The 14,239-nt window shown below is 28.4% G+C and overlaps 1 protein-coding gene across 1 annotated transcript; it reads right to left on the bottom strand.

The window, feature by feature from the left end:
• Positions 1–226: 226 nt before the first annotated feature.
• Positions 227–6,969, bottom strand: GAD2 (glutamate decarboxylase 2). Its single transcript, XM_068639419.2, has 7 exons — positions 6,720–6,969; positions 6,404–6,608; positions 2,503–2,703; positions 2,183–2,397; positions 1,709–1,962; positions 1,547–1,599; positions 227–939 (listed from the first exon to the last, which is right to left on the bottom strand). The coding sequence occupies exons 1-7, from the start codon at positions 6,803–6,805 to the stop codon at positions 448–450; spliced, it is 1,506 nt and encodes a 501-aa protein (XP_068495520.1). The 5' UTR covers positions 6,806–6,969; the 3' UTR covers positions 227–447.
• Positions 6,970–14,239: the final 7,270 nt, after the last annotated feature.

Below are 14,239 nucleotides of genomic sequence, written 5' to 3'. Positions count from 1 at the left end.
CGATTCTGTACTGTTCTAATGCTATGGTTATATATATGTATCATTGCTATAGATGAAGGACAGATTGAATAAAACAGAAAATATTCTTTCAGTCTTCGAAGGCATACTGTGAGGAAGAGCTGTAGCTTTTGACAGGTATAGCAAATATGTCTCGTTCTCTCATCATTTTTTGGGAGATAGGCATAATTTGAACTTGGACAGAGAACAAAAAATCAAGAAAACATGGTTAGAACAAATTGTAGAGAAGATAAATATAATTCATGATTCAGAAAACAAAGTGTACCAGACTTACATAGATAATCGTGTCTAGAATTTTGCCTCGGATCAAATTAACAACTGAATCTGATAGATAACTGGTTTGACTCAATCAAACGTACACAGTGCCCAAATTATATATTAAAAAAACTACAAGGCAGGCATAGGCACAACACACTCTTCAAGCTAACTCTAGCAAACACCACTCATCTTGTCATTGAGCTTCTTCCTCTCCAACACAAACTTCCTCCAAATCGCTGTGATTTCTCTCTGTGTCTCCAGAGCACTCTTCTTAACCACTTTGCCATTTTCTTCTGTGTTGACTGTCACACTGGAGCTACTTATCACCCTTACTGGAAGGGCATCAAGCTCATGCACCACCTTTTCCACATCTGCCACTAGACGCTCTGCAAGGGTTCTTGAGAAGTCCTCCCTGATGACAACACGAAGCACTGTAACATGTTGAGCATCTGGGGGCATGGTGTATGCTGGCACAATCCATCCAAATCGCCTCAGCATATCAGAGATTTGGAACTCGTTAAAGTGGGTATGATCTTTCAGGGTGAAAGCCACCAAAGGCACACCATCGTCTTTGGACACAATGGTAAACCGCCCTGTCTTCTCGAGACCCTCTTTCAGCACCAACATGTTGTCTCTGCAATTTTCCATCACGTTTCTGTAGCCCTGCACTCACATTCACAACACCAAATTATAACAAGCGATTTAAAAAATCTTTCACAAAGTGATCAGTCTGTGAATGAGAAATTCAACACAATTTCTTGCACATTTTTTATCATTGGAAAATATAGTAGTAGTTTTGCATGCAGCACTGTCAGGCAATCATAAATCATCCTTAAAATAACTTTTAAGGTAGTTATTATCAAATTTAACAAACCATTCTAATGAATTTGGATCATAACACAACAAAACTTTCCAGTACAAGTGCTTTTCTATAAAGTTACAAGTTGATTCATTAAAGAGGAGTGTGTGTGACTCATTCTATGATTCAATGAATTTTTTTTAGAGAAATACATCATTTGTAAGAGAAATCCCAGTAACACTCATTTGAACACACCATCCATTATGAGTTAAAATTTACTAAAAAATTAGAATCCGTAAGTGAAACTCATAAATAAGAAATTTTGGATTTTTAATAAATTTCAACTATAAAAGAGAGTTCTAAAAGAATGTGTTACAAGCAATCCTCTTATTTTCACTTTTATTATGTGGATTAGAGGGATCAGACAACACCTCTGCAATTATAACTGGGTCTCATGGTTAAACTTATTACCTCATAACCAAGGCGAATTAGTTGGTAGTATTGAGCAATGACTTGGCTGGAACCTGCATTGCATAAACCAATGGATGGTAGGGTAAAAAAGTGCAAGTAAATAGGGGTTATTGTTAATAGTACTTAGATAGACTAAAACAGAGTACTTCAATTATGTGTTACCTTTGGAGAAGTTAAGTGTGAAGGTGGGTTGATCAGCTCCGAGATAGTTGATATGGAAGATGAGTTCCTCAGGCAAGTCCTCCTTGCTTCTCCAGATAATCCAACCGATTCCAGCATACACCAAACCATACTTGTGCCCACTAACATTGATGCTCTTCACTAGTGGTAATCGGAAGTCCCACTCAAGCTCTGGGTAAATAAATGGGGCAATGAAGCCACCACTGGCTGCATCAACATGAATAGGAGTGTCCCACCTACCAAACAATTTCACTGTCAGTTCATCCCCTCTAAAATTTCAAAATAATTCTAAATCTTCATGCATCAGACTTTAATAAGCTATGCATTATCAATAATAAAATATTGAGAAGGTCTATAAGAAGATACTAAAGGAAGGTGCAACATATTCAATCTAAACATGGTGTTTAAAGCAAGGAACATTTGAGAAGAGGGAGAGTAAAAGAGAAAGAATGGTACCCAGTTTGCTTATTCTTTTCAACGAGAAGATCATTGAGGCGTTTGACATCCTCAAACTCTCCATTTAGTGTGGAACCAAGGATAGCTGCTACACAAATAGTGTTCTCATCCACCAATTCCACAGCTTGGTCAGGGTCCATTACATAGTATCCATCACGCAGCTTCACTTCCTTCAACTCCACCTCAAAGTACCTTGCAAATTTCTCCCAGCAAACCTTTACACAAACAGAACCAAAACTCTTATCAATTCCACACTCATCAAACAAAGCTACAACTTATTGCATGTATGTTCTTGACAATGATTTTTTTTTTAAGTGTACCTGAACGTTGGCTCCAGTGACAATGTTGGGTTTGTCATAAGGCTTTCCCTCTTCTTTCCTTCTGTTTTGCCACTTCCTTTTGAATGCCAATCCAGCCAACATTATGGCCTCTGATGAACCGACCGTGCCAACACCAACAGCAGCTTCAGAGTCTTGTAGTGGTGCATTAAAAAGATGAGCTATCATGTTCACACATCGATTCTGCATGCATACAAGAAAAAAATGAAACTCGATACTTTTCTCATACGATCATCAATTTGCTTAGCACCTTCAACTATAAAACCACCAAGTAGTCCCATTTTTCATTCCCAATTCTCATGTGTAATCCTGCTATTTTTCTAATACAATTTATATTGTCTTACAATGCAGCTGCTGTAGAAATCATAAATAAAAAATAGGTTTAATCTTCTTTAGAATTGATAATGTTACAAACTTTAGTTTTTAATTCCAATACTTAAAAATCACTTTTTTAATCTACGTTTATCATTTACTTTTAATCTTTTTTCTATTCTTATCGACTAATTTCATTTACATAAGAACTGAAATAGATGTTTTTCAATATGGAAAGTAAAAATAAAGTCTGTTTTATTTTATGGAACAGATAAATAATTAAAACTACAATTTCTTAAATAAACTTTACTTTCAATCCATCATAGTTTCATTCTCGGTCATACGAACTTTTTCTAAAGGAACAATATAAAATGAAACACTGATGGATTAAAAAAATGGGTAACACCACAAATATTAAAAAAAATTCAGTTCATAAATCAATAAAATAATATTTTAATCATATTTAATTTATTTTTTAATTTTAAATATTATTATATTATTATAATGTGGTGTTAAGTATATGTTTTAAGTGTGTATGTAAAAAAATCTTTTCCAAAAAAATATTGATGAAGTTAACCTGAATTGTAACTTAAATACACTCTTATTCAACCAAATCTATTTTATTAAAATTGCAACGTTTTTACTTAAGATTAAATGTAATTTTTTTTCTCTAAAATTGTTTTAAAATTTCTTTTCGAATTTTAAAAAATTATATATATATATATATATATAAAACAAATTAAATTAATTTAGTAACACTTTTAACAAATATGAAATTATTTTTACATATTTAAAATTCAAAAAAACTGTAATCGATAGTGAATCAGTAGTATAGGTACCACAAAACGCTATATTGCGCACCGGCTGTCTTTATATTCAACTGTGCATTACACTGTTTTTTTTTAAATGTAGAGTATTATTAATTTAAATTATATATAATTTGTCAGAAGGAAATTACTGTGTTTTTAAGGGAGTTTTTAATTAAATTTTTCATGAAACTTTTGTCTTCTTTAAAATTATATGTTCGGTATAATGAAAAGAGTATCATAATATTCTCATCAAATTATTTAATTTAGTGTGATAAATGATTAAATTTCTACTATCATGCCACTTTTTAATTTCAAAAATATTTATAAACAGACTTCAGTTATTACTGAAAACAATATTTTTATAATTTATTATTTTCTAAAACAAACAAAAATCTTAAACATAGGACAAAGATAACATGGCTGTCCTCATCATGCCATAACATGGCATGTGGAACTTTCAAACATACCACTGGTTTCATCCAATGGGAAAACAACGATAGTGATGGACCTCAACCTTTCTTTTCAATTTCCTTTCGATTCAATAAAGAAAAAAATATCATTTTTTAAATTTTCTTTTCTCCTTTCAATCATACCAAGATAAATACTGAAAACTATACGTGTAACAACATATCACCAGTGAAGTAGTTCCATTTTGCTTCAATAATTTTTATAAGAATAGCTCTAGTCAATATCATAGAAGAATGATTGAACTATTTTCAAGTGATTTTTTAATAATGAAAATCTCAAAATAAAAAAGTATCATCTTACTAAATTATTTTGATAATTTGTAAACCCTTTTTATTGATCATTTGTAGAGGTTAAAATTAACTATAATTGAGTTAATAAGTTGTTGATTAATACCTAATATATGTTCTTGTATGAAAACTGGAAAAAGGAAAAAAAATATTGAGAGCTTTTGAAGAAAAAGATTCCCATATGTTTTCCGAAGACTTATTTTCCTATCTTACCAAAAGTTCTTTTCGCAGACACAGGAAAATAACCCAAAATGTAGATGAGGGTCTCTTTCAAATAAGTACACCTAACATCATCAAAACCATTAGTTTTGTATTTCTTCTTTATTACATTATTACATGCTTCTTTCTATTCCTCTTGTTAAAGTTATAGTTCAGCAGTTTAAATAAATAAATAAATCTCTTATTTTGCCTCATACAATATACTTTTAGTAAATATATTGAAAGCTTTTGTCAACCAACTAAAAGTAAATAAAATTGTAGAAAAAGAATGGTCGACAAAAGGGAATGTGTTGGGAAGGAAAAAGCTAACAAAAGGTTTGTTTTGATTATTTGTAAGTATCAGAAAGTCATAAATCAGAAGAGACTAACTCGGTAGCCGACAAAAAACAAACAGAAATGAATATTCAAATAAGACCAAACAAAAATAATTATTAAAGCATTTCTCACCTAAGCAAAAGATTAAATTTTTCTAAAGCTGATAACTTTTTAAGAAAACAATTTCCCTTGATAAATTATTTTTTTTAGTAAAGGAAGAGGATTAATCAATTGTAAAAAAGGAGTGAAATTAATTAATTGTTCAAAAAGTGAAATTAATTAATAATTTGGCGTGATTGTTGCCGTGATGAAGGAGGAAACTCTACATAATTAACGGTCACCACATTCACAAAACCAGTGGAAATGGGAGAAAAGGAGTTGTGACATTTCAAAATGTTTTTCAACATGTCCACACAAGAATGGCAGATGCAAATTTTGTTTTCAAGTTAAGCAAAAATTAGTTTTAATGTAATTCATTTTAAATTACTTATTATGTAGAAATTAAAACTTTCCATATTTGTTAACAATTTCACTCCCCATTAAGTAATCACATTATCGTATTTTAAAAATTAAACCACTTAACTTTTTCTTAATACTGTGATCAAATTATATAAATAAGAAAAAAAATAACTAAACCTAAAATACTCTGAGTGATTTTTAATAGTTAATTAATGAATTTTATGTATACATTTATAGTTACTCATAAATGTGTTAAAATTAATCACCGGTTATTAATTTATTTGTACTCACCTTATCGTAAATAACGATCCGTTTAATATAAAATTATAAATAAAAATAAATGGAAAATAAAAGTATGCATAGAATAGTTACACGACTTTGACCATTTTAATAATTAATAGTTTAATAAAAAAACCAACTTTCAATTAAAAAATAGCGTGTCTGAAACTGAAAATAAAAATTATTAAACAACGATCACATGCTACAGTTTTTAGTAACTTATTTAAAAGACTAAAATTAAATTATTAGTCAAATATGTAACTTATTCTGGAACGAAAACAACTAAAATGAAAATATAACATTTTTAAACACGCTCTAGATGAAAAATAGAATAAAAACAAAATGTGAATTTTACATCTTTAAATTCATTATTTTGACGACTGATGTTGTGTTTTATAAGACAATTATATTTCTAAACAAAGAATTATAATTCAATTACTTTTATTTTTTCCAAAAACAACACATCAACATTTATTTTCTGCAAAACCCTTTTTTTTCTTTAGAAAATAGATCTGCATACAAATACTTGTGTTTTTTAATTAGAAGAAATTTGAAAAGTTGAAAAGGGAAATTACCTTAAAACTTAAGTAGAGAGTTACTTTATTAGAAAAGTCAAACATAACGTAACTACCCCACTATACCCTAATTTGTCAAATTATTTTCTTTTGTAAAAGTAGTTGTTTTTTTAATGATTGATCCTTTCCCAATACTGCAAGGCAAACAGGGAAGACTTACCTGAAGCTCAGTGGTGACAGGGTACTCATCCATGTCCACATAGTTCTTGTTGATGGAAGCCATGATGAGTTTATCGCACTCAGGTTCCATCCATGTCGTCACAAAGGAAGCCAAGTTCAACCTTGGGTTCCCATCCAACATCAACTCATCGTTGATGATCTGATACGCTGCTTCCTTTGGAATCGACTCCTCAGGCATCCTGAACCTGTGTCGTTTCTCTAAATTAACGTTAGTTTCAGATCCAAACCATTAAGGTAATCTTATCATACATACAAAGAAGGTACGAACATAAGAAAAAATAAGCAATATGACATGCCTGGGAAGTGAAGTTCTGACATAACGAGAAGCAAAGGTAGAGTGGACAGAAACGTCGGATTCGGAGGCGGTTTTGGAGAGAACCATGTCGGAGAGGGGAAGAGTTTCTGAGATCGATCGAAAGGTTGAGTTTTAAAAATGGAGAATGAAACAGATAGGGAAGTGAGGAGTTTGGAGATATATATTTATATAGAAAAGTTGGTGTGTAATGAACAAACCACAAATTAGATATAGTTATTGCAACAAGGTGTAATGAGTACTTATTCAAAGTAGGTATTACACTGCAATAAATATTTTACTAAAAGCATTAAGACGTGTTTTACTTTTTTTGGTAATTATTAAATTTTAGTGAAGTTAGGCTTAAATAAATTATACTTTCTATAACATAAAGTTTTTAAAAATATTTTGGAAAATTTATAAGATATTTTATAATTTTTATATAGCAGTACGTAACTTTTGTTGTTTTTATTAAATATTATATTTATGAATAATAAAAGAGAATATTAAAAATCAATAATAACACAAATAAATAAAATAATAAAATAAATAATATATTTTATAAAGTTATGTTGAAATTATTTTATTTCATCTTTACAATTCAAAATTTCTCTTTAAATCCTCATAGAAACTCTCGACTCTTATATTAAACAACGATTACTAAATTCAAGTTCGACACAAAATAATTATTTTAAAACTTTTTAATAAAGACGTTTTTTTTTATATACCCATCAAAGAGTTTTGAGCCACTAGACGATATAGGACCTCTAAACAGTACATATGAAAACTTAAAACTTAAACTTAAAGTTTATCTCAATTCAATCTTAAAAAAAATCTTGATATTTACAATAAACAAAATAATAGAACCATATTTTAAGCTAATATAAGCTTATTCTTATAAGGTAAAAAAATTAGTTAAGCAAAATTGAATTTTCTGATTAAATAATTTATAATAAAAGTTTGTCAAATATTAATTCAACCAAAAATGCTATAATTTCATTTTTTAAACTCTTGTTTTTTTAAATAAAAGCTTTCATGTTAGGTATCACTATGCCACTTAAGATCTCAGCTAGGCTGACACCTCAAGTAACAATAATCATTTACCATCACATGAAAAAAAAATATTATTAAACAAAAGAAAAAAAAAATACAAAAATACGGGGGGACTAGACCAAAACTCATATGTTAACAAAAACGATACATAGGTAGACTATACCTATTCATAAAGAATTCTAAGAACAGATAAGGTGGAAGCCTATTATACCAAAGAAAAGGTTCTCTATGAAAAAAATCCTAAATTAGCCAACTTATCAGCACACGCATTTCCTTCACGAAAAATATGAGAAACTGTAAACCTAATTTTCCCACAGTAATTAAGACAAGCATTCCATCGATTACGAAGCATCCAAAAATATGAGTAACTGTAAACCTAATTTTCCCACAGTAATTAAGACAAGCATTCCATCGATTACGAAGCATCCAAGGAACATTTGTCCTAGCAGTAAACGCAGCACAAACCAAAGCAGAATCACATTCCAGCCAGACATTAGTAAGCCCCATCTTTTGAGCTTCCTCCATAGCATGTATAACCCCATAAAACTCAGCAACCAGAGCAATCTGAACTTCAAGAAACGCATAAAAAGCTCCAATAAATTCCCCCATACTCCCACGAAAAATACCTCCGCAAGTAGCAAGACCAGGATATCCCCTAGCAGCCCCATCAGTGTTAATTTTTACCCAGCCTGGTGAAGGAAACTCCCATCTAACAGGAACAGGACGTAGAACTTTACCAGTACGAGTGTTAATACCAAAAAACTTTAGCACATTGAAATCAAACATATCATTCTTCATTGAAGCTTTAGACGAATTACCCACTAGACAAGTTAAGTCTTTAATAACCAAAATAGCCCTAGAAACCTCAATCTTATCCTGAAAACGAGCATAATTCCTCATACGCCATATCATCCAAATAGAAAAAGTTATCACAACTAGCTTAATTAATTTAACCAACAGACTACCATCACTCTTAATAAAAGAAAGAAGATCATCCTTATTAGAGAAATGATAAGTAGGAAAAATGTGTTGAACCCAACACCAAATACGCAAAGCATTAGCACATTCAAAAAATAAATGTTGAATAGATTCCTCGTACTTTTCACAAAGCGTACACATAGAACAAATATGCAAACCTTTATTTTGAATATGCTGATCTGTAGGAAGCCGCCCATGAAAAACTTTCCAAAGGACAAGAGTTTTGGAAGGCGGAATATATGAAGACCAAATAAATTTACCCCAACCACAAGAAACCCCTGGATCCAAGAAAAAAGTCCTAGCTGATTTAAGAGTGAGACGACCAGACTCATCTAGAATCCAATTAGGAATATCTTGTACCGCCCTAACCATGATATGACTAAAAAGATGAGGCATCTGTTGTAAAGACAATGGAATACTCCAATCACTACCTATCCAAAACTGAGAGACTGTATCCGGAATACTAGCACCATCAGATAATCCTGCAATATTTGCTAAAGAAGAAGTAGCACACCATTTATCATTCCAAAAATTAATAAGAGAACCTGTACCAACAGTCCAAAAAGTATAATCAAGTATAGTAAAATAAAACTGCTTAATTCCAGACCAAAGAGATGACGATCTATAAACCATTCGAAACTCATATTTTGATTTAAGGACCCTAGCTTTCAAGAGCAAAGACCAAGGCTTGTTGCTATAAGCAAAGTTCCAAGCAAGCTTAAGAAGATAAGCATTATTTTCATGGTGAAGGTTAATAATTTTCAAACCTCCATTCTCAAGGGGAGAACAAATCGTATCCCATTTAACAGTAGCTATACCTTTTTTCAGAATATCACCAGTCCAGATAAAATTTCGACACCACTGTTCAACTTGTTTAAGAAGAGAAACAGGCCATTTATACAAATTAAAACTATAAGCTAGAAGACCCGTAATCACCGTATTGACCAACTGAACTCGACCCATCATGCTAAGAGATTTACCTTTCCAAGAAGCTAGCTTCAATTTGACTTTATCAGCCAAAGGTTGAAGAAAACGACCCCTTGGAGCACCAACAAAGATAGGCACTCCTAAATAAGTGAAAGGCAAACAACCATGACTACAAGAAAGAATACACTGAATTTTGGTGACAAATCTTGTAGAATTATCCATGGTGAAAAAACTACCCTTAGAATTATTAACATATTGACCAGAGAAATCACCATATGTTTTAAGAAAATTTCTCAAATTTCTAAGAGACTTAGTATCCGCCCTACAAAAAATAAAAATGTCATCCACATATAAAATATGAGAGGGAGTGAGAAAATCTTGTGGACTACTTTTTAATACTTTTTAAGTTCAAGTGTTAGTATTTGTAGTTAATACTTTTTAATTAATAACGTCAATTTAATGTTATGATATAAATATTCTCACTAACGTGCCTTGATTTTGAGTATTTTTTTAGTTAAAAGATAAAATCGTATTTCAATTAAGTAATTACTTAAGGAAAAATAAATATCAATTTGAGTTATGTAAGACTAACATCACCATTGACGCACAAAAGTTATCTTAACAATTTGGAAAGCCAATTTCTATCAATTTTATCTCTAGAATAAAGATGTAGAAAACTAAACTCATTATTTGATACATGTATATGCCACAAAATATTAAGAATTTATAATTAATGTAACAAATTTAAATACGGGTATCAAACAACTTTTGGGACCAAAGTTCCGCATCTTAAAAATAACATAGCTTAATTTAAATGTAACTAGTAATTGACTCAACATAATCTAATAGAAACTATTTTTAAATAAAAAATTTCAGTAAAATTATCAATTATAGATATATTATTTTCTTACTTATATATATATAACGAGTTAGGAATATATTGAACATAATCTACCCTAGTTGACCTTATAAAGGAAATGAATTGATTTGGTCTATTCTACTTAATATATAATTTGAAAGATATATATATTATAGTTGAATCAATAATAATATATTATCATTTATGCATGACATAGTCAATTAATTTTGATTTTTTTTCAAAACCAGAATAGTTTGTTAACCCCGTATTGAAATCTATTTTTTATTATTGGTTAGTTGAACTTTGTAATTTATTAAATAATTTTTTCTCCTATATATTAAATGTTCAAAGTGGTTTAATGGCTTACAATAATTTTATTTACTTTCTCCTATTTGTGTTCAGTAGCGTTATAATAAATATCTTGTACACATTTAAAGTCTTGAATTTGAACCTAAGCTGAGATCAGTATTCCAGCATCAACACTTCATTATCACATCAATCTTAATTAACAATAAGTCAAAATTATGGTTTAAAAAATTAATCAATAAAATATTAATACTAAAATGGTAAAACTAAAATCGAACCTTTTATTAGTTTTTCTTGTAGGAAAAATAATAAAATAATACTCAGTTTCTCCCGGTTGTTTTCTTGTTTAATGATATAGAAGTGTACACTTTATTTGACTAGAATATTTCTCGTTATCACCACGCGTTTACATCACTTTCTTGTTCAAATCAACGTACAACATATAATTTTCTTCAGAAATTCTTGTTCTTTTCAGATCGATCTTTATTTTTGTGTGAACACAAATTTTAAACAAATATACGCAACAAAAATATTAGTTGAGTGAAGAATAATAACTCAAAAACACGCATTTGATCATTTCAAGATCGATTGGTCATTTGAAAGCATAATTTGGGAAAAAATTATATAAACCTTTGCGAGAATAACTTGAGATTTTATGAAAGACAAGTCAAACAGAGATTCGTAAACAATTTAATGTTTGTCATCAAATTTTAATAAGTTTATATCACAATAAATTTTAATTAAAACTATATATTTATGATTTTTTATTATTACTTTTGAATTCTTTTGATAATTATTTATGAAATAAAATATTAATTAATTAAAAGATGTTAAAAATTATAACATTCATAAAAATGGGTTATAAAATCTAAAAAATACTGGAAAATAAAAAATATATGTAATTATAATGTTAAACTCAATAAAAGAAAAATATTGAATTGGACGATATGTTTATGAGAGAGTCTTGGTGCTTTATTTATATTAAAAAATCACTTCAAATACAATAAATAAAAAATGATATCTTTTTATCATAAAGATATAATAATACGATAATAATAAAAATATTTAATAATATATATAATTGTATAGATCTACTTCTTATTTCTATAGTTATAACACTGTCTCTCAAAGTTAGTTTGTAAAAATATATAAGTAATTAAAATGAGATGAAATGTAAAGTTTTAATTAAAAGACTTAAAAGTAGAAAAAATGACTATTTAGACTTTATTTTATGAAAGTCACGATCTTTCTAAAATTTTTGATTAAATATTTTGAGTTGATTTTTTTATGTTGAAGTGATTAAATAATTATACATGTGATATGAAAATTAGTATTGAGGACTTGAAAACAGTATTAGATTATGATGAATGTTAGTTTATATTATAATATCTGGAATTGGGTTCCATAGGTTAATTGTGAAAATTTATTATTTTGTTTAAGGTATTGAGTTTGGTATGATTAATTTTGATTATGTTAATAAAAACTTGGAATTAATATTATAAGTAGTTGATGTTGACCAATTTGAGTTAGTAAGTGTAAGAATTTTGTTTTAGTTGTCCAGAGAATATTTGACTTGGTTGAGGAAACTATTTATGGTTAAAGGCACAAAATTTGCTTAGAATTGAGCAATTAGTTTTGTATGGTCAAATTTGGTTGGATGGGTATGAATGGGAAAATAATGCTATAAGCGTTTAAAGTTAAACCTTTGAAGCTGAATAGAAATGTATTTTGATCAAAAGATAAAATTGGTTGAAGTTTGAAGTTGGTTTTTGAAAATTATGCATAAATTTGCTCAATAAATTTAATTTAATTTAGCAAATTCCACTTGGCTAGTATTTATTGATTTTTTTTTTCTAAAATGAATGTAGAACTTGTATATATTCAAATTATTTGTTCTAATTTTAATATAATAAAAAAATATTTATTCTTATATCTTTTGTCTTTCTTTTAATTTATTTTTTATTCTTGTGATTTTTTTTTTCATATCTATTCTATTTTGTAATATGTTCAGAAAAAATAGTATAAATTCATTTAGTTAATCAAAATTTACTCAATAAATTCAAACTCAGAAGTAAGTGATTTTTTTTGGTAGTAATTTCACTTAGTGATTTAGTAGGCACCGAGTACATCATCAATTTTTTTTTCTAATGAGGCTTACAAGTTTTCATAAATACCGTTGTAATCTTAAATGTTAGTTTTAGAATGACTTTTAATAATAATCTATATTTTTGTAATAATTTATAAAGTTTAAAGTATTTTTTTAAAGATGTTATAATATAAATGATTATATAGATTAATTCCTTAGTCATTTCATCAATTTTATTCATTAACATTTTTTCTTATGTTTTTAAATTTAATCTATTTTATTGTTTTTCTTACTGATTAAATGCATGTGTGCATTTTTAAAAATGGCATTACAGCAAAATAATTTAACAAAAAATTGTGATAAATGAAACAATGTTTTTAGCTTTTTCCATAACATTTCAGGAACGCATTACTAAAATAACTATAAACCGAATAATATAATAGTAAGATGTGTAAAAAATAATAAAATTTATAAAATAACATTGAGTAAAAAAATATAAAATAAAAGTAATAATATTACCTAAGCACGTGCTGATTTTCATTTTAAAAATATAAAGTTAGAAAGTGGTATAAAATATTATGTTTTTATCTGCCTCAAGAGTGCATTATAATATATAAAAAAATGGAATATATTTGTCGGTGATGAACCCCACAATCAATTGTTTCAAAGAGATCAGAGTCATGGTTGATATTTTTTTTTAATAGTTTATTACAAAAAAATCCTTTGATGGTGATTCTCGTGTGTAATTTAATTTATATCCTATTTTAAAGGTAGTCATCATGTGCTTTTTCTAATTTTGTTTTTTTTTGGCTTTTAGTGTTGCAGGACTTATTATTTTATATATTGTATTATTAATTTGATTTATTTCTTTATCTAATTTGTTATAAATTAATCATTCAAATATATAGTTATATAAACAATATCTCAATTAATCATTCAAAGGTTTTTACATGTAAAAAATGTATAGATTATTTTAATTTCTCACATTTAGTTTTATTAAAATATGATATATATTCTTTCACGTTGTTAAAAATTATAATATTATTTATTGAGTTTCTAAATACATTGAAATTTAAAATATCCTATGAAATTAAGATTTATTATTCATGATTTTGTTACTTGTTGATTGTTGAGGTATTTTCCGTGAGAGTATGAGAGAATTTAATAAAACTTTCTCTCTATTTTTTAAAGTTCAAGTTTCTTAATGTTTGGTTGGAATGTGATTCTCTTTTGGTTTGGGTTGCGTTTATTGCTAGGACTAATATTTTTTTTTATGTTTCGTAATCGATGAAATACCTATCTTAATTACTGTGAG

This window comes from Phaseolus vulgaris, chromosome 6 (assembly GCF_051622355.1).
Source record: "Phaseolus vulgaris cultivar YP4 chromosome 6, ASM5162235v1, whole genome shotgun sequence".
Classification (NCBI taxonomy): domain Eukaryota; kingdom Viridiplantae; phylum Streptophyta; class Magnoliopsida; order Fabales; family Fabaceae; genus Phaseolus; species Phaseolus vulgaris.
This window is presented reverse-complemented; position numbering and strand designations above follow the sequence as displayed.

Bases quoted from the DNA above. Each gene is read 5' to 3' on its own strand.
- GAD2 (XM_068639419.2), bottom strand. From the start codon at position 6,805: ATGGTTCTCTCCAAAACCGCCTCCGAATCCGACGTTTCTGTCCACTCT. The intron at 2,704-6,403 runs GTAAGTCTTCCC...GTATGCATGCAG, and splicing joins CTGTCACCACTGAGCTTCAG to AATCGATGTGTGAACATGAT. The intron at 940-1,546 runs GTAATAAGTTTA...ATGTGAGTGCAG, and splicing joins TAATTCGCCTTGGTTATGAG to GGCTACAGAAACGTGATGGA.